Genomic DNA, 19,643 nt, shown 5'->3' with positions numbered 1-19,643 from the left:
CGCCTACTCTTCTCCTCCCGCTGCCAGCTCCCCCAAAGCTAATACCTCCCCCAGAGGGACCGACCACTCACTCACTCACTCGCTCACCCTCCCGCCGGAGAGGCCGGAGAGGCGGGCGGGCAGCCCGCACGCCTGTGCCGTGCCCGGCCCGGCCCTCAGCGGCAGAGCGCGCCGACACCACCTGCGCCGCGGCGGTCCCGCCTGGCCCCTGGCGGCCACGAACGACGCGAGCCGCCGCCAATCCCCGGCCGCCAGGCGCACTCGCGCACCCCCACCTCCCCGCTCCAGCCACGGCCACCGCCGGCAGGTGCCGCGCCGCGCCGCGCCACGCCACGCGACCGCCCTCAGGGCACGTGACCACCGCGTGACTCCCCATCCCTCAGGCGGCCGCCACGCCTTGCAGGGCGGGGAACGCGCCTTATCCCGCCCGCGGCCGCGCTCCACCCGGAAGCACCGGCGGCTCCGCCCGCCCTCATCACATGACGAGTGCGCCGCTCCTCCGTCACGTGTTTCCCCCCCCCCCCGCCGGGCCACCGCGCTGCCGCGCTTTCCCCGTGCGTGCGAGCGCTGCGCGCATGCGCAGTCAGCATCTGTCATCCGCGCAGGGAGCGAGGCGTCCCACGGGGACGAAAAGCCCCGAGGGGACCGGGCAGGCGGCGGCCGGGGGGGACCTGACCTGACCTGACCTGACCTGTCCTGTCCTGTCCTGCCGCCGTGTCCCCCCCCCTCGCCTTCCTCTGACTGCGGCTGCCCGCTTAACTCTCTTCCGGACAGGTGCGGGGCGAGCTCCGAGCCGGGTCGGGCGGCGGCGGGCTGGTGGGGAGGGGGCGTGGGGCGGTCTGCCGGCTCGGAGGGAGGGTGTGGGGTGCGCGTGGGCCGCGGGCGAACGGGCGGACCGGGTCAGGCCGGGGCGGGCGAGGGGGTAACGACGATGAGTCGGGGCGCTGTGGGGCAGGGCCGGGGGAAAGGGGGTCGGGGTCGGCGTCGGGCCGGGTCGGAGCGCGGGGCCGCGGCGGGGCAGCGCGTCTCGCCGGGCTGACCGCGGCCGGGGCAGGCCGTGGGGTCGGGTGCGAGGGGCGGAGCGGCAAGCCCCCGCCGGGGTGCGTGAGGGGTCGGGACCCGGCCCGGCCCGGCCGGGAGGGAACCGGTCTGGGGACTCCGCGTTGCGAGTAGGTGGATGGCGGCTGGGAGCGGGCCGGGGAAACGAAACCGGCAGGTGTCGGAAAAACAAGTCTCGTGTTCCCGCTTGTGGCCAGCGATTCTGGGTCAGGGCGGTCGGTGGAAGCTCTCCACCTGAGAGGTCAGGCGGTTTCCCCGGGTGTTCGAAGCGGGTGGACAGAGTAGGCTACAGCGTTACCTCTCTCCGTGTCTCTCTGGGCTTTGATGAAATGCTACGGACTTCACAAACAGCCTCTTTTTCTTGCAAAGTACAGCCGCGCCGGTACAGGTCGTTCGTTTCTGCCTGTCGTTAAGGCGTTGCTGGAAGCTGACGGTTGTAAAGTGTTAGAAAAAGACTTTGAAGCTGTCTTCCGAGTAAAATACTCAGTTAAGCCTCGGTTCCACATCGGTCTGTCGGTGGTTAGACTGCTCCACCCTTTCGGAGCCAGTTTCGGGGTCAGGGCTTTATGCCTTGTGAATAGTCTTCCATTGTCAGCCTTCTCTCTTCTGTACTTGATTTTAACTGGCAATCTGAGAAGCAAAAATATTTTTTTTCTGCTAGGTGAACTGTGTTAGGAAAAATACTAGGTGTCCCTGTGTTTTTTAAAGATTTATACTAGCTCAGAGCATAAACGGCATTTATTTTTTATATTATTAAGCTGCAGATTTATGATTCTCTGCACTCTTTTCTGGGACATTAACAACAGCAGCAACAAAGGTTACCTGGTGGCTACTAAACCAGCAGTTTTCTAAGCTGAAATACTTTCTGCGAGAAAGAAACTTACTGGCAGCCTAATGCAGGCTATTTTTTTTTTACCCTGCAGTATTTTTTTGTTCACATTCTTCATGAACTGAGAACATGAAAATGACTGTTGTATAAAATTTGTCTTGGGCTTTACGCATATTTTTCATTGTACTGTAATAACTAGCTGATGGTATTGCTTCACAAAAGCACCTTTCAAACATAAGACAATGGAAAGCACACACATGATTTGCTTTTCAGTACTTGAGATGAGGGTAAACTGAACCACTGGGAGCCATGCTTATCTTACTCTCAACTTTGGTTTGGAGTGGTGCTGATGTTATTGATTGCTGGCAACTTATGGTTTTCTTTTAGCTAAGTGCAGATGCAGTTGTGTGTAAGACCAATTTATTTTCTAGGGACCGACTCAGGAAACAATACGTCTCATCCAAATATGCGGACATGATTAAATAGCTGTTGGATCAGAGTTAGAGCCAGTGTATACGAGGGGAAAACCTTTAGTCAGTGTTTGTTTAAAAAAAAAATAATAACCTGGTTTGGTCTCTGATTTTTTTTTTTTTAATGGTAAATATGATGAAACAGAAAAACAGATTCAAGTCCTGTAATTTTTACTCCTTAATTACTGATGAGTATTGAGTACAGAATTTTTTATCTCTTGGCCTGATTTCTAAACAAATCAGGTAAGCAGTTCTGCACCAAATCTAAATGCACAATTACCACAGTAATGCATTCAAACCGGAAAATTATGTTGTCGAGTCCTAATTATTAGAATCTTCCTAAGCAATTACGAACAAGCACAATAATTATTAAAAAAAATCTGTGATTTCATACCTAACTTTATTAAAAATATTGGATTGAGTAGATTTAGGACTTACTTCCTCCATTTAAACAGCTCTGGATTGGTCTACGTCTTAGTTCTGCAGTTAATTCACTTTGAAGTTTTCAGTTTTTTCTACAGGTATCTTTTCCTGGGATATGTTTCTTCAGCATGATGCTGAACAGAATGTGAATGGGGTATATGGTGGTTTCAGTTGTGGTCAAATTTGTTTCATGAAGGTGGTATTTTTATCCTACTACCCCCCAACATAAATAAAAAAAACCCCAAATACATTTTGAAACACGGTTTTAGTATACACGGAGCTTCAAAGAGAGCATGTTTTACTGTAATTCTGCTAATACAAGATATTTTCAAGTTCTCTGAATGATCACATGAATGGTTCAAAAGATGATGTTCTGAAATGTTAAGATTTTAATACTTAACTAGAAAAAATATCCATAGTCACTTGGTAATATTTCATATCTCAAAATGAACAAGTGATGTGTTGTGTTCTTTTCTTGATTTTCATTTAGATTCATAGACTGACTCATAAGATATTTTTAAGAAATGCAATATTTTATACTTGGAAGATGGTAATTGTTGTGTAATCAAATCACATAATGAAGGTGTTCATAACAATTTGCTGTTCCGAAGTCCAGAGTGCGTTATAAACTCATATTGTATTTTTGGTATATAAAGATTTAGGGTGTACTTCCGGTTTCTTATGTGGCATTGTATATCATAATTCATTCTGTTGTAGGCTTGCATTTTGCTCCAGCTTTATTTCACTTGCTTAAAATTGTGGAGTTACCCATAGCGGCTAAGTTGTTAACTTTGTCTGTGTGAGTAGTCCTACTATGGAGTTATGCAAGCACTCATTTTTATCCTTATTTCTGTTTACATCTAACATTTGCAGGACAGTATATTTGGGACAGTATACTTAGGACAGTATACCCTAAAAACTGGGGACAGTATATGTAAACAACAGATTAGAAAAATTGTCAGGATTTTTAATTTAAGGAGTTAAAATTGCAAGAGTTAAAATTCAAAACACGCCTTCTTTTGAAGACTGAATATTGAAAAAAATTTGGTGTCTAATCAGTTTTGCTTTCTGATTCTTAGACATGACAGGATACTTCATTGACTGTTGCAGATATTATAGGGGAGTTTCACAAAACAAAAATGTTCCAGTTCCTTTGTGACATTTTTGCCTGCAAAATGTAGAATCACTTGACTGAGGCTGTTATGATGTAGCTTAGTAGACCTATGATTTCCTGCTGGGTTTTGTCTAATAAAATTAAAATACTAGTTATTAGCAGGTATTTTGTCTCTAAGAAAACCTAGTTAAGTACTCCTATTCATAATAGATGCTGTGTGACAAAAATTACTGTGCTGGGTCAGGTTTTGCTTCATTTTCACCGTTTATTTCTTTGCTTAAAACATAACTTATAAGTTGCTAAAACAGTACATGAACCTATGGCTTTGGAGCTGGATAAATTGTTTATAATCATAAACTCTTTTGAAAAAAAGAGAGTGATTTTGATTTAAAACTAAAATTAAAATTGCAGAAATGTGTAGAAGTCTGTAAACTGACCTATGAATAAAGGTGTAGAGAAAAAAAGAGTTTAAGAAACTCCCTAAGTTTTAGGAATCAAACTCTTCATGTTTGGGTTTGATTTCAGATGGAAGTATTTGGAGTATTTGATTAGAATAAATGATGACAAATATTTCAAAACTGAGATCAGTAAAAATGTCTAAAATATGGAAAAATACTAGGTAATAATAGAGGAAAAGCTTTTTCTTAACTGATTTGTGGCCTTCAGATTGTAGGTACGGCTTATGTTTGAGTTGGTGAAACTTCTAAGCTCACAATGTTCTTTTGTTGTCCCTGTGGAAGTATCTTCTGGATTTATTGAGATACAAATCTTCACAGGTTCCTGCTGTACAAATGTTAGCTATATAGTTTACTTTTCATTGAACTTTTTGCATTGCAAAGTGATATGACATGCTAGAGCTACAAGTTCAACAGCGGCACAATGTCAATTCTTTCTTCCTGTTCCTTTTGTATGTTATAATGTTGTGGATTACAGCCACGTGTTTCCCAGATACCAGTTTGTGAGTTCATTTTAAGTGGTCTACCTCTGGTATTAAATGATATGCCATATCAGTGGCCTGTGATCAGTTTGGATTGAGGAGGCTTTGGTCATGCGAGCTGAGCAAATGATGCTTTCTCCACTGCTGTAAGCATTGTAGCAGACCACAGAAGCGCAGTATGACTATACTGTGCATGTGCTTTTTGGTCCTGTAGTTCACTTCAGTGTGTGTACTTTCAGTCATAAGAGCAGAAAGACAAGACATGCATGGCTCTTCACTGGCCACGAGGTATTGGGTTTATGGTTATTTAGAACAAGGTGTAAGTGCGGGGGAATTGCGTGACATCTTTGAAATACAAGATCTTTTTGAGAGGGGAAATGCTCACTGTGAAGGCTAATAGTAGCTAGACCTTATCACGGGTGCAGAAATATAGTTTCAGGTGTGCCATAAGCAGCTTTAAGGGGGAAAAGTACATATTTCTGTTTCTCAGCTTAGACACTAATTTACAGGTTTGTTTTTTTTTTTTGTCCTGTCCTTGTTCTGCATCTGATAAAGGATTTGCCATGTAGTGATTGCTTGTGCAAAATATTATCACTGTTACTATAGCATATCCCTGAAAAGAATATGTGTGTTTTGATGTTAAGGAGTTGTGAAATCCAGGGTGTAAGGGTATCTTTTGGGAGGAGATCTTTAAACGCAGTTAATAACGTGCCATATAGTTAGGGAGTTTTTTTGAGAAATGCATATTGGCAGAAATGAGAGACCTGGCAGAACTGTTTAAAAGTGCTTAGTCAGGAAGCAATTCACACTCACCACCTGCTGTTTGTATCCCCAGCAATATTATAGGCTGTATTAGCAATAAGTTGGTTTTTTTTTTTTTTAACTTCTAGGTCCTTGTAAATAGCTTTTTAAAAACTGAGTTTTAGGCCAAATTGCTTTCTGGTCTCTATGAGGACTGCACCCAAATTTGAGAATATTGTTACACCATTGTGTGAATTCATGGTTTACTTGCATCTTGAATAGTGCTTATACAGCTTTGGTACCCCTTTTGCCTGACTAAAAGTAATTTACTGGAACTGGTAAAGATCCAGAAATAGGATGCAATGATGATCAGAAGTACAGAATGGATTTTCTGCGAGGAGACTAGGAGTCTTCAGCTTAGAAAAGAGATGACTGCAGGAGACCATGATAGAGATCTGTAATTCATGTGTGGTCTGAAGGTAAATAGAAGCAGATAGGTAACTGTTCCCAGTACGCACATGAGATGTCAGATGAAACTAAAATGTGAAATATACAAAACTTACAGAAGGAGATATATCGCTTAGCATGTCGTTGATTGTGGAATGCTTTATCATGAGATGTTCTGGATATTAAAGGCCTACAAAGGTTTAGAATCATGGGCAAAAAAATCCATCAGAGTCCACAAAATGCAATAATACCCTCTCTGTCTAAGGATTCCTTAATCTGTACATTGCTGAGGGCTGAGATGGTATTCTGCAAAAGTATAGTTATAAGCTACCCCTACACTTAACTTTTTCTAGATATTTGCTGTTAGCAACTGGAAACTTGATTGGTCTGACTTATTATTGGTGTTGCTGAAGGCTGTTGCATGCTGCTTCCAACTAGGAATACGGATTTCATACCTGTGTTTTCTTTAAAAAGGAAGTAAAAACTCTTGAAACATGGGTTGCAAGTAAAAATGAGAAAAATACTTTTTTTTTTTTCCCTTCTTGCCCTTTGTCCCTTATCAATTATTTCAAGATGTTCTTGCATGCTGTGAGCCTGGTGTGGGAGAGGAATGTTTATGAAATGAATTCATGTAATTTTTCAGTTCAATGTCTATGGGTTCATTTTTGTATTTTTGGAAATAATTACTGTAAGGGTAGTACCAAACATAGAAATGCAAACTTCATTTCAAGTTTGTCAAACTACTTAGTTTTATATTCAAACTGAGATGGATTTAGGAACTTCAGAATATGGCTACCTATCCAGATTCCTGGTTTCTTAAGTTTTTATAATCAATTTGAATACTTTAATACTTCTAACATTTTTAAACTTAATTGATTCTTCCAGATGACTGCTGGGTACCTGATGAATACATGCCTAACCATGAGATCTGGCTTATAAATGCCTCATATCACAAATACAAAACATTGTGGCCCATGCATTTATTTTAACAGTTAATTCAATCAAATAACATAAACAACAGATTTGGAATTCCTGATAAATAGGATCTTTTTCTAAGCCAGGTACATAAACTAGGCAGACATAATTTGCATGCACATTTACTGTTATTAAAGGAACAATTCAAACATAAGTTTGCAAAACAAATTACATTGAGAATTAACTATTTGCATGCTCAGTAACAGTTGGACATGCAAGCTATGCTTTTAGGTTTCCAATTACCTGAAAGTCATTCCTATAGCTAGTCATGGACTGTGCACTGTTGCATTATCTTACATCTTTGAATTTGCTTTACCAAACAATATGGGGAGTTGGATGGTACCTACTTACAGAGTATGCTAAAAACTTTTTAAAAGTGATGTAGGAAAATGCAGAAGTGATTCTACCCATGTCTGTGGTAAAAATAAGTGACTGGATGAGCTTATGGAGTTTTTACTTAGGTTGTAAATAAAATTGCTGCTTAGACTATTATAGATTAAGACCTGGTTTTCTACTGCTTGTTCCCTTTCCAGCTCTTGCAGAGCTTGTTGTACAAACTTCTTACTTTTTTTGCAAAACAGACACTGCAAATAGGAGGTTAGTGGAAAAAACTGTAGTTTTCCTCAAGTTTTGTCAATAAAGTTTTTATTGAATGATTCCTAAAAAATGGTGGCTAGTACTTTAGAATGTGAGTGCTCTGTCTTGTTTTAAATTGAAACCTCTTGTATCTGACAAGTGTTTTCAAATAGATTATTTCGTGTTTTCTTTCAGATCAGCCTCAACAAAATGCTGCGGTGTTTTGTGCATGCCTTTCTCTGGACAAGTTTATTTTCTTGTTGTTAGTTCTCAGGATGAATTAATTCTTCCTCAAATGTTTGTTGTCCCATAGTTACTGTGGGTGAAAACTTGCAAGAAAAGAAAAAGGGAAAAATGTGTGTTTTAACTAATTTATCTGTGAGAAGTGATGACCTTCAAAAATTTGTTCTTTTTTTCTTCCTGTCTTCCTTCTTTTTCTCATTTACTGGAGCTTGCTTTGTGTAATTTGTTTAATTTGGGTTGTTGAGTAAAGTTTGTGGACATTGATATTTTATATATTGAACACACAGAAATAATAAAATAATCTGATCTTCCGAAATATGAGTGCACTTATTTTATGATGCAGGTATGACACAAATAACCTATAGTTATTTAGTGCTTTTCCGTGTTAGCTAACCATTTTGTGTATAGCAGAGCAGATGCAGCAGGTTGTGTTTTTTTTTGTCCTTTGTTGTTCGGCAGTGCTTTCAGTACAGGGGCCAAGGTGGGCACCGTTTGGCAGTCAAGAGATGCCTCCCACATGTTTGCATGTTTGGAAGAACAATTGTGTCAAGTCTTGTGTAGCTTAAGTTTTGGTTTCTGCTGGTGAGGGGTGGAACTCGAAGTACTGGTTAGTTATTTTACACTAGAAGTGAGGAGTGGATAGCCTTCAGAGGAGATATGACAGCTTAGTATTAAGGTGGAGAGAGAGTACTGTAATACTGAAAGTTGGTTTCATGTAGTGAAGCCTGCAGTTCTTTGTGCATTTTGACCAACTGCAAATTAACACATGCTGTTTTTCTGGTGTGTTTCATCCTGTTTTAATACCAGTATTTTCTAGTTGTGTGAAACAGTGCCTTGCTTGTAATTTGATTAAATACAATTGCTAGTTTGGATTTCTGTATTAGCTGTCAAATAAATGAAAGTTGGAAGATGTTTTCCAGTTCTGGGGATAATATATTCTGTGTTCTTGTGAGGATATGGAAGATTCTGCATGGAAGAATGGTGTTTAACAGATAATTTTCTGCCAATAAATTATATTTAGTATCCTGACAGCTTTAACAATATGGTAAGGTGTAGGCATTACAAAAACCATTCCAGTGTTTTGACAGGGCAGGCTGGAAATTGTAGCTGCCTGGTACTAATTAGGATAGTTAAGATTCAGTTGGCTGTGGTGAGGTATAGAGGTCCTTTCCTTTTCTTAGGATATGGAAGAAACAATCCTGTAGATTCTGCACTTACTAAACAATCATGCAGAATAAAGTGTGTGATCAAGCATGTAATATGGTATACTTCTGTTCTGTAGATGTAGGTAATTAACTCTTCCCATATCTGGCCTTAGTTACTAATGTCAAAGCATGCAGGAAGTTATTCTTTTCTTTTTTCCTCTCTTACCTGTTTTTTTTTCTTTTGCTTTGGCAGCTCCTGAGAAGTTTGTTGTAGTCTTTTATCACCTTTTTGTTCTGGTAGTTAGTGTACCTATCAAAATATCAAGTTTGTTATGTTTGTACAAGCTGTGCAATTTAAATATTACAGGATTTGTTTAAAAAGCACTTCCCCCTGTCATCCTAACTGGTTAAATGCGTTTGCATCTTGGATTATATAAATACTGGTAGCATTAATGAGATTTCATTTTGCTGTGAGTATATGAGCTTTTCTAGTGTTGTACTATGACATTTTGAATTAGGTTCATTAGGTTTCTCAGGCCACATACTGACATAGATGTGGATGATTAAACTTTGCTGACTTCATGTTTCCAGTTCTGTAGTATTAAGACAAATGTAGCATTACTATGCTCTTGGCTGATGATTTGAAGGTCTTTTGGCAAGGCCTGACAATGGCTATAAACTTTTTAAAAGGAGGACCAGATTCTTTAACACAGCTATTGGCTCTTTAGCTGGCAACTGTGGACAAGTTACATGCTTGCATTTTATCTAGATTTTGCGCTGTTTAATCAGACATGTTTCAAGACATAGGCACACTACTTGGTCACCAAGAAATTCAAGTTCTATGGGCAGGCTTTGCAGTTTCTTGAATCAGGGTCATAGCTTGAGCTTGCTTGACTAAAGCTTTCCCAGGATTAGCTAAAAAGCTTCTTTCTTTCAGTGTTATGCAAAGTACTAATGCATGCTAATTTGAGTGGAGTATGTCTTCTCATTTATTCACGTTATCAACTGCTTTTCTAGATAGTCATGGGCAAACTTGTCAACGTGCAGTACTGTCTTGCAAGGGGGGCAGAAAATGGCTGATTACAATGTCGATATTAGACATTTAAAATAACTGTAAAAAATCTCTCTCTACGTACTACTTGTCTTTCTATTTCATAATGTGCAGCCTAAATGGACATACTGCCCTTGTTTCTATGACTTTGTATTTGCTAATGACTTGCACATACTCACTGTGTAGTAGTAAATAAAAACTCTAGAACTTTTTCTCAGCTTGTACTGCTCTTTAACATCACAAATCAGGTAGTTATGTATACCCCTAAGTAGAATAGTTAAGGCTGTGATAGCATGATTGCAGTGTGGATTTTACTTTAGAATGGCATCTTAGTAGTTATGTTCTTGTCTGCAAAAGAACCTCTGAAGGCCTTTTAACTCTTACACTTGACTATATTTTATGCTGTCCTGTTCTATGATTTGTTAGGGTGTAACTGAATTTTTGCATGTGAAAGAAAGAGCAAAAGTAGGAATTGGTGGGAGAAAGTATGTAGGACTCTTGAATTCCACAAAGTCCTTGAGAGAATTACATGGTGTGTTAGAAGTTAATAGAATTGAATTTGAAGGCCAACATTTTCCGACTGATTTACAGCATAGCTTTGTTTTTTGTGGTAAACTTAAACCATGTCACTCAGTACTGGTGCTTACTGTTTTAGACTGACAAGTGTAATGAACATTGCTGCAATAATAAAATTATGAAATGAATTTAAGAAGTCTCAACTCATAGGTCATAGCTGTAAAGGTGTTAAATTACTAGGAAATCATAAAATGAATAGCATTGTCTAATAAGAAGTATATGGACTTCTAGCACAGCAAGTACTGCATAGCCTTTATCATCTTTCTGCTTCCTAAACTACTGAGATTATATAGTAGAATCTGCTCAAGGAGTGTTCCTACAAAGATTGTGCTTATCAAAGAGCTGTTTTACCCAGTAAGTTAATGAGAAGATGTCCTTTACTGAGGAAGAAGGGTAACACAGGCATGGATCGGAGAGTTTATTTCCACCAAAAATAACATAGCTGGCTGGTCTGTGTGGTCGTTAGACAGGGAGCTGGACTCTAAAATTCATGGAAGCAGGTAGAAGAAAGATCCTGTGAAAGAGGATTTGTATTTTTCACACTCCAATAAAGCTGGGCAAAAATTCTGCCTTTCCAATGTTATACAAATGTCTTCATGATTAGTTGAAAATTACTAATTCTGCTTGCGGTACAGATTCAAGTTCATCACAGTACAATTCAGTTATATGCTTGAGCCTTGTCTTAGTTCCAGAGATGTCCAGAGATGTAAAAAAAATAATCTAGTTAGTATCTTTAGTATGTTTTGCAAACAGGATTTTAGCAATCTAGCAGCCAGGGAAGCCTGCTGGCATGTGTGATTGTGGAAGTTAGCATGAATTAATCGCCGTTTATTAGCTAGATTAACAATCTTCAAATTAACTAATTTCTTCATTGTGGCTAAGTGGTAGGGTATATTCAGTTTGTTTGGTACATTGCTGTTTTTAAAGTAGCTCAGGTATTAAAACCGATATGTTTTGGTGAAATGTCTTGGCCGAGAGGAATTTTTATCATACTAATTTATGCAATAATTAGTTTCTTGTGCCTGGTGATTGAAATCAGACACTAGCCAAAATCATCTTGCAGCTTTTCTTGTAGCTGCACCACTTGGATATGGCTTTTTTTTGTCCCTTTACCCCTTTTCATGAGGAATGTAGGAAATCAGTTATCTTTCAGATTTATACCCCTTCATCTTAGACAAATTTAATTACAAAACTTACGGAAGACAGAGCCTCAGGTTTCTAGGAACACATGTAGGCACTGTGCTTGCGTATGTTTTGTGCCCATAGACAAAACTAGGATAAAAAGGTTGATACTAGGTTTCCTTTTGAAACTGGCTTTCTATATGAATGATTTAATTTAATACATTTACATAGAAACTGATTAAGCTAATTGTTAAAGCAGTTTATATAAATGCTTTTGGAAATGGGCTTCATCTGTGATGTAGTGGAAGGTGATGTCTGGCACTGTGCACATGTATGAGTTGGCAGAATTAATATTAATTCATAGCCGTAACTTTGGCTTTGTGTGTTTACCTGTGCAGCAGCTGCAGTGTTTAACTTAGAGCAGCAGGTAGGAATAGCTCAGAATCAGAGAACTGTGGAGGTTGGAAGGGACTCTCTTCTAGTACCTCTGTATCTCTCTCGTTCTCTGGAGCCCAGAAGTGGGTACAGCACTCCAGGTGTGGCCTCACCAGTGCTGACTAAAAGGGAAGGATCACCTCCCTTGACCTGTTGGCAACAGTCCTCCTAATGCAGCCTGGGATGCTGTTAGCCACCTTTGCTGCACGGGCACATTGCTGGCTTATGTTCAAATTGGTGTCCCCCAGGACCCCCAAAGGCCTTTTCTGCAAAGCTGCTTTCCAGCCTGCCAGCCCCCTTCATGTACCCCATATGCCTTGGGTTGTTCCTCACCAGGTGCAGGACTTTGCACTTCTCCTTGTTGAGCTTCATGAGGTTCCTGTCAGCCCATTTCTCCAGCCTGTCAAGGTCCCTCTGGATGACAGCACAACCCTCTGGTGTATCAGCCAATCCTCCTAGTTTTGTATTGTCTACAAACACCACGTTGTTGTAAGCAGAAATAGTTGCTCTGATTTGGCTTAGATAAAAGTATGTGTCTGAGAGACCCTGAAGTGGTGAGAAATCGAGTTATCGGTTAACTGAACGTAATTCCAACTATCGGCTGTTGCAGTATGCCCTCCCTTCCCACTCCTCATTAAAGCTAGTCCTTTAGGAATGCTTGATTTGGTTTGGGAACACTGGGCTTGGTACTAGGCAGGTAAGTGGATGAAACACACTCCTGAAAAGTTTCTCTCTATCTGCTAAGGGAAAGAATATTAGTGATGTAAAAGACAAATTTGTAAGTGGATGCTGAAGTAAACTGCTTTAAAAAAAACCCACAAACTGATCAAAGAATGAATTAACTTCTCTGTCTCTCTCTCTGCTCCTCCTCCCCTGCAAAGCCCCCCAAAACTGCACTGACAATGTTGGAGAATACTAGAAGAGTTGAGGGAAGGATGTTAATCTGTATGCTATGATGAAGTAACTACTGACTGCTGGATATCCTGTATGCAGTCAGTGGAATGGATTGAAAGGTGTAGAATGATGAATAATGAAGGACTATTACTCTTTTTCCCAATGAAGAAAGAGCAGAGGGTTTGTTTTTTAGAGGTGGGGTGTATGTGTATGTATGCGTATATGTGTATTTTACTGATGTGTATACTTATTTAATATATTTTTAGGTGAAGGCCTAAAATCTGATTTTGTGCAGAGGAATCAAATATCCTGTTTGATTATATTTCCAGTGTCACTTTACTGTCAGTGAGCCATTATAAATAGTAAGCACTGTCTATTGCACTTTGCAATGAAGGAAAGCATAGCTTCACTTGTGGTCATAAATCCAAGTTTCATTTTCCTGTGATGGGTCACAGTAGCAAGGTTATATGTGGAACTTCTAATGGATGGGAATAAATGAAGGTTGTCTTATATACAAGCCAGCTGTTTACTGCTGAGGGAAGTTATCCCACTTTTACATGTTGAGGTGTGTTTGCCTATATGGACTTGATAATTTAAATGCAAAAATACCCCCAAATTAAAACGGTACTGATTTTTGGGAATGTGAGAGTTACAGAAGTCTGGTTAATTTCAATTCAAATAGGGTTGGAAAGTAGTGTAGGGAGGGGAATAGGATTTTACTGAAGGTGGGAGTGTGGAAAAAGAAATCTTAATTAAGTGCTAAGAATGGAGAGTGGTGTGCTGAGTGAGGTGGGGAGACAAAGTGAAAGGAAAAATAAGGACACAAAAAGCAGGCTAAATGTTGGAATACCAGTAGGAGAGTAAAACATGGGAAGACTTAAAGGCATCTTGCACATACAGCTTTCTTGTGCAGTGATACATATCAAGCTAGAAGGGTCATGAAGCTAATGAAATTAGTGGCTAATACAGTGATATACAAAAAAACTTATGGTGACTGTGTGGCAAAGAAAACATTATTGCAGGCATTTTGCAGATGGAGAAAATGAGGAATGAGTTAAACTAGATGCTCAGGGAAGCAAAATCACTAAAAAGCTAGTCACAGTTGAGTTATTTGTATTCTGGGATGAGCTTTTTTGTAAGGTTAAGGAAGAATTTTGTGAACAATAGATTGCACATGGTGATGTATAGTTGGAAATTACAACACCTGCTGAAGTTAAAATATATTTATCAGTTGCCTAAAGATCAGTCCTTTCATGAGTACTGTATCTTAGTATGAAACAGAAATATAACTTTTAATCATCCTCAGTGTAGAAATGGAAATAAGAGGAAACTTATTGTCTTTATGTGTATCACTTGCATGCTTTGTTTCTGTTGAAGAGGTTTCAGAGAATAAGGGGTAATATAGTCCTGCTGTTAAACTGCTGACGTGAGAGTTAGGAAATGCAGGTGCTCTTTCTTTCTGTTTGCAGTGTGAGTGGGAAGTGAGTAATCAGTTTTCTCCATATACTAACTGGGAACAGTGATATTTTATCAAATGTGTAGCTTTGTTGCTCTGGATTGTGCCTGTGTAATGTAAATCTCTAGACAGAGAAATGCAGTAACTTGCAGACGGGTCAACACAGGAAGATGCTATTATGATGTTAAAGGTTAACTTGAGAAAAGGTGCCATAAAAACAGAGGCGTGAACTGGACAGTATAAATGTCACTTGTGATAGTGTTCATGCTGGGTGAAGGCTGAGTATTTTTAAAGGAGTAGGGAGAAAAAGTAAACACTTGTTTTGTGCCTTTTATACTAGCATGGGTAGAGGATTTCAGAAGCTCTTTTCCTGTTTGAAACACATATGTCTGTCCTGGTTTCGTCTGGGATAGAGTTAATTTTCTTTCTAGTAGCTGGTATAGTGTTACCTTTTGGATTTAGTATGAGAAGAATGTTGATAACACACTGATGTCTTCAGTTGCTGCTAAGCAGTGTTTATACTAAGTCAGGGATTTTTCTGTTTCTCATGCCCAGCCAGCAAGAATTCAACATGAATCTCAGAATTAATTGTACAGATTATTCTCTTCAGTGTATGTTATTTTTTTCTTTTTCTTTTTTTTTTTTTTTTAAAGCTGGATTGAAAGTGAACCACAATGGCTGCTGTCATCTCAGATAGTCCTCCAAACCCAAGCTGCAAAATCATGACTTTTAGGCCTTCGATGGATGAATTCAGGGATTTCAACAAATACTTAGCATACATGGAATCACAAGGTGCTCATAGGGCTGGAGTTGCAAAGGTAAACATCTACAATGTAGAAGGAAAATTGTTCCTAATATGTTTTCCCAGTATCTGTATTTTGCTGATTGCAAAACTGACTTTTTTGGTATTTAACATTTTTTCCAAATGATTTTCAATGAATCGATACTGCTCTGTTACTGTTTTAAGAAAGAGCTTTTTGGTATGTCTCATGTTTCATGCAAACTAATGAAGATGATGTATACTGTTTTCTCTCTAACCGTCAATTGTTTCCATGTTTACAATAGTGAAAGAAGATCTCTTCTTAAGGCAGATTTAAGCTAGTTTTTGGCAAATCGGAACAAAATAGGGAATTCATAGTATAAATCGGAAAGTCCTGATTTATCAGATGTTGAAGTCGGTCTTCTAGGGTTGTGTATAACTTTACTGGAGCAAATAATCCCACTACAGTCAATGGATGTATGCATGAAGATAGTGAGGCAGTGTTTGAATGACAATTGTTTTCTTTTTAATGGTGATCATGTTATCTTTTATTAATGAGAATTGGAGGTACATTAATTACCATTGCATTGCCCTTTGAACAATGGTATGTCCAGGGTTTTACAGCAGGTGTTTGTCCCCTAATGGAGAGAGATTGTCAGAGATTAAGTCTGATGTAATTTAGTGCTACATCATATAAGTATTTATGCAGTATCTGTTTTGCCACTTTTCAAACCATCAGGACATAGTGCAGGTCTAGAAATCCTAGCTTAGTTATTGCAAGTAGTCAGTGGGAATAGCTGTCTTCATCACTGGGTTTTTAAGCTAATGTTGCAAGGTCAAGACATTTAAAATTGAGAAACAAAACCTGCAATTCTTGCTTTCCCCTGGCCCACTCCCTGCTTCCTGTAAAACAAAGCAAAATTGAACCCCGTTGAACTCCCAAAACTGAACACGCTTTGAAAACCTTATAGTTTATTTGCTTTCTGATTTATGAGGGTGGAGTGCATGTAGGTCATATTTTCAAACTCTTCTCTGCAAATAGGAGTAGAAATGTGATAAATAGACAACAGAGGAAAGCCTGAGCTGAATTTTTCACATACTCAACTATATTATGGAACCTATTTGTTTGTGTGGGGATGAACTATTGCAGTCCTCTCATCTTGAACAGTAAACATAACAGCAAATTCATCATAGTGACATCTGTTGCTCAACAGATTTACACCATTAACATGTATGTGAGCAGGAGATTTTAGCTATGTATTGTTCTGTGGATTCTGTACATGGACTCAACACTAAAAAACCCTCTCATTTTCATATTGCTTATATAAATAGCTTTATTTCAACTGTTGGTAGTTTCTAATCCTGTTTCATGGGGATCTAGCCAAAGAAATAGAAAGTGCCTTATGACCAGCGCCACTGAGATGAGACTAATTTTCTTCTATTTCAGTTTGTTTATTCATATATAATGTGCTTGCTTTCTTTGGTATGTCGTGTATAAAACAAAGACAGGTATGCATAAATTGTACTCCTTGCTTTCTCTGGCTATATGAGGAAGCTGTTATATGAGCCAGGATTAGTGTGTAATACGCTTGGAAAAAAAACCCCCCAAAATGAACTAGTTTTGTTTAAAAAGAAGAATATTTGTGATATGCTCTTTATCATGGCTATGTCTGTCCTAGACTGCAGTTAATCTTTTCATTCGATGGTATTCAAAACCAAAAGCTTCTTAATTTGGAAAAAAAAAAAAAAAAGTATCTTACATTTCATTTTCCTTTAAAAACTGTGTATCTGTTTACCTCTTTGACAGTTCTCCGGACGTGTATCATCAAAAAATGAACTATAATCCTTAAAAAGCCTCTTCAAACTTCTGTTTTATTTCTGAGATATTCGTAATAAATAAATGCTTCAGTTACTCTCCATCAGGTTTTTTTTTTGCGCTGCTGCTTTTCTTTTCTGTCAGGGATTGAAGCAGCTGGGAATGCTGGTCAGCAGCTTCCTGATACATGGTGCTAGGTGCTCCTCTGAGGCTGCTGGTATACTTAAGATTAACTGTGAGACTAAAATATGTCATGGTTTGATCCCAGTGTACTCGTCATTTGTGTGTGTGAACTTTAGGATATCTGGAAAAGGAGAGTTTTCCATGTCTGGGCATTCTTGGTTGCAAAATTTCAGCCAGCAGGCAGTGTGAAGAGGTAATGAAGTCTTATTGGAAATATTCTTCAGATTTTTTTTGAGACATAAATATGGCTTCAGTCATAGTTGTGTTTTGGTTCCTTATCTTGGTTCTGGTTCTGGTTCCTTTCCTGCCATCCAGCAATTAAATAAACCTCCATGTGCAACCGGTGTAGGAGGAAAGGGCAGAGCCATTGAGGATGTCCGGAGGAGAGCAAAGGACATAGTAACCTTAGGAAAGACTGAAAGGAAAGAATGTGAAACAATTTTGCCTTTATTGTAAAATTTAAAATTTCTGTAATATTGCTGTCATCTTCATACCCTTACTCTTAGTGTTGCTCCCTCTGCCCCGCCCCCCCCCCCCCCCCCCCGAAGATTCTGGATAGACATAATTTTCTGGCGTAACCAAGCATGAGATTAATTCTTGCATATATGAAATGTATGTGATCTGAATATTCACTTGTTACTGAAAGGCAAAGATGACATAGTATCAATAAAATAGACTAATGCTGTCATTTTAAAAAGAGTAGCACTTAATGTTAATATGTAAACTTTGTCTGCTGTAAACTTTGTTTTGAATTTGAAACACCTTGAAGAAATATTGTAATGGGCCAAAGTAGTAGTTATCTTTTTAGGTTAGGCACATGAATATGTGAAACTGACTTTTTAAAAATAGTAGATGCAACAGTAATGTCTACCAGGTGTTTCAGTATTTTGAAGAGTATAATGCAGATGTTGGCTGTGCAATGGATGCAGGCGTGTACTGTATTTAATTTACGGTAACACTAATCTAGTAAAAAATCAATCTGTAAAATGGTAATCATGGCAACAAAAGAACAGAGGTTAGGCTGTGGTTTCTTCTTCTTTACCATGGTGTAATGCTGCAAGATGTAGATTAGAATCCCATAACTGTGTTGAAAATGAATGGGGGGTCCATTCTAGTAATTTAAGTGACAAAGTACTTCAGAGATATGACAGCTTTCAGGATTAGTATTAGAAGTGGGTACTAAATTTTAGAAGCATATCCCTAGTTAACACTGTTTAACCTGAATTAATTTTTAAATTTTCAAGCAACTTTTTTTTTTTTTAATGTCATTAAATACAAATTGAAACTACTTTCTTTCCTGATGAGCTCATGAGGTGCCTTCTTAAGGGTGAATCTTTCAGTGTTGTTGCCATTATCAAACTATAGCTATTTATTTTGTAGTTTTATCTGGACTATACTTTTTTTTTCTTTTCCTAAAAAGGAAATGATATTTTTTCTCGCTCTCTCATTAACATAATTTCTCAATGAGATGGTTATTAGATCTCATTATCAGGTAGTAGGTATGGAAAAATTTGGCTACAAATTACTGTTCTCTCAAATTGTACACACGTAATTAAGAGAAACTGGAAATTAGTGGAGTCTTAAAAATAACTCCAAGATTTGATTTACAGAGGTTGTCACTACTCTCATAGCACTTGGAGTTTCATACTCTTTCTGTTGAAGTCACTAAAATTAAACATATCTGATAAGGGCAGAATTTGGCAATGTGGTCAGGGTTTGGTGATATTTTGCATAGTATATTTTGGCTTGTTTGAAGTTAATATCCCTGTGCTTAAATGATTGAAAATGTGTGTGTTTCCATTTTTTGGCCATACACCTAAGATTTAATTCCCATTCCATGTATCACATTTCAAAACCATTTGGGAAGCTCTTCTCCATGTACAGATTGTTAAAATGTGATAGTCACAGGACCACAGAAAAATATTTTTATATATCTGTGTTTATATGCATGTGGGATATCTGCTGATCTGGGTTTACAGAACAGCTGGAATAATGTCTATGATATAAGCAAGCATACCAAAACCTTTTAAAAATTATTAATTACATTAGTCATGTTTCAGTTGTACTGTGACTGAGGAAGGGCCCTTCTAACCATACCACATAGGTCTGCTTTCCTCTTCTGATTAATACTAGAATAGCAGTTAAAGCATTTCTAGCTGTTTTCAGCCTGTCGGTTAGTTGCCTCATATTACTCAGATGTCTTGAGACTTTTTATATTCTGATTTTTACTGTTTTTTGATATATCTCAAAAAAAATACATTCATATATAAAAAATAAACCAAGTAAGTATTTTTTAAAACAAATCTTATCAAACCAATAATTCATACTGCGAAAGTTAAAGGGTCATTTTCTGAGTTTTGGAAACTGGATTTAAAATAACAAGAATAAAAT

At 38.9% G+C, this 19,643-nt stretch overlaps 1 protein-coding gene across 10 annotated transcripts in view; it reads left to right on the top strand.

Moving 5' to 3' along the window:
- The first annotated feature begins 652 nt into the window (after nucleotides 1–652).
- Nucleotides 653–19,643, top strand: part of KDM4C (lysine demethylase 4C) — a 279,669-nt gene continuing 260,678 nt past the window's right edge. For 9 of the 10 annotated variants that reach the window (XR_008233386.1, XR_008233387.1, XR_008233388.1 and 6 more), the window contains exons 1-2: nucleotides 653–774; nucleotides 15,147–15,311. Coding sequence is in view for 6 of the 10 variants with exons in the window: in XM_052776209.1 (XP_052632169.1) it covers nucleotides 15,168–15,311 (144 nt within the window). In the remaining 4 variants the exon portion in view is untranslated. The remainder of the gene's footprint in view (nucleotides 775–15,146; nucleotides 15,312–19,643) is intronic. The other variant, XM_052776210.1, reaches the window with a different exon arrangement.

This window comes from Harpia harpyja, chromosome Z (genome assembly GCF_026419915.1).
Source record: "Harpia harpyja isolate bHarHar1 chromosome Z, bHarHar1 primary haplotype, whole genome shotgun sequence".
Classification (NCBI taxonomy): Eukaryota; Metazoa; Chordata; class Aves; order Accipitriformes; family Accipitridae; genus Harpia; species Harpia harpyja.
The sequence above is the reverse complement of the archived record's forward strand: the minus strand, read 5'-3'. Positions and strand labels throughout refer to the sequence as shown.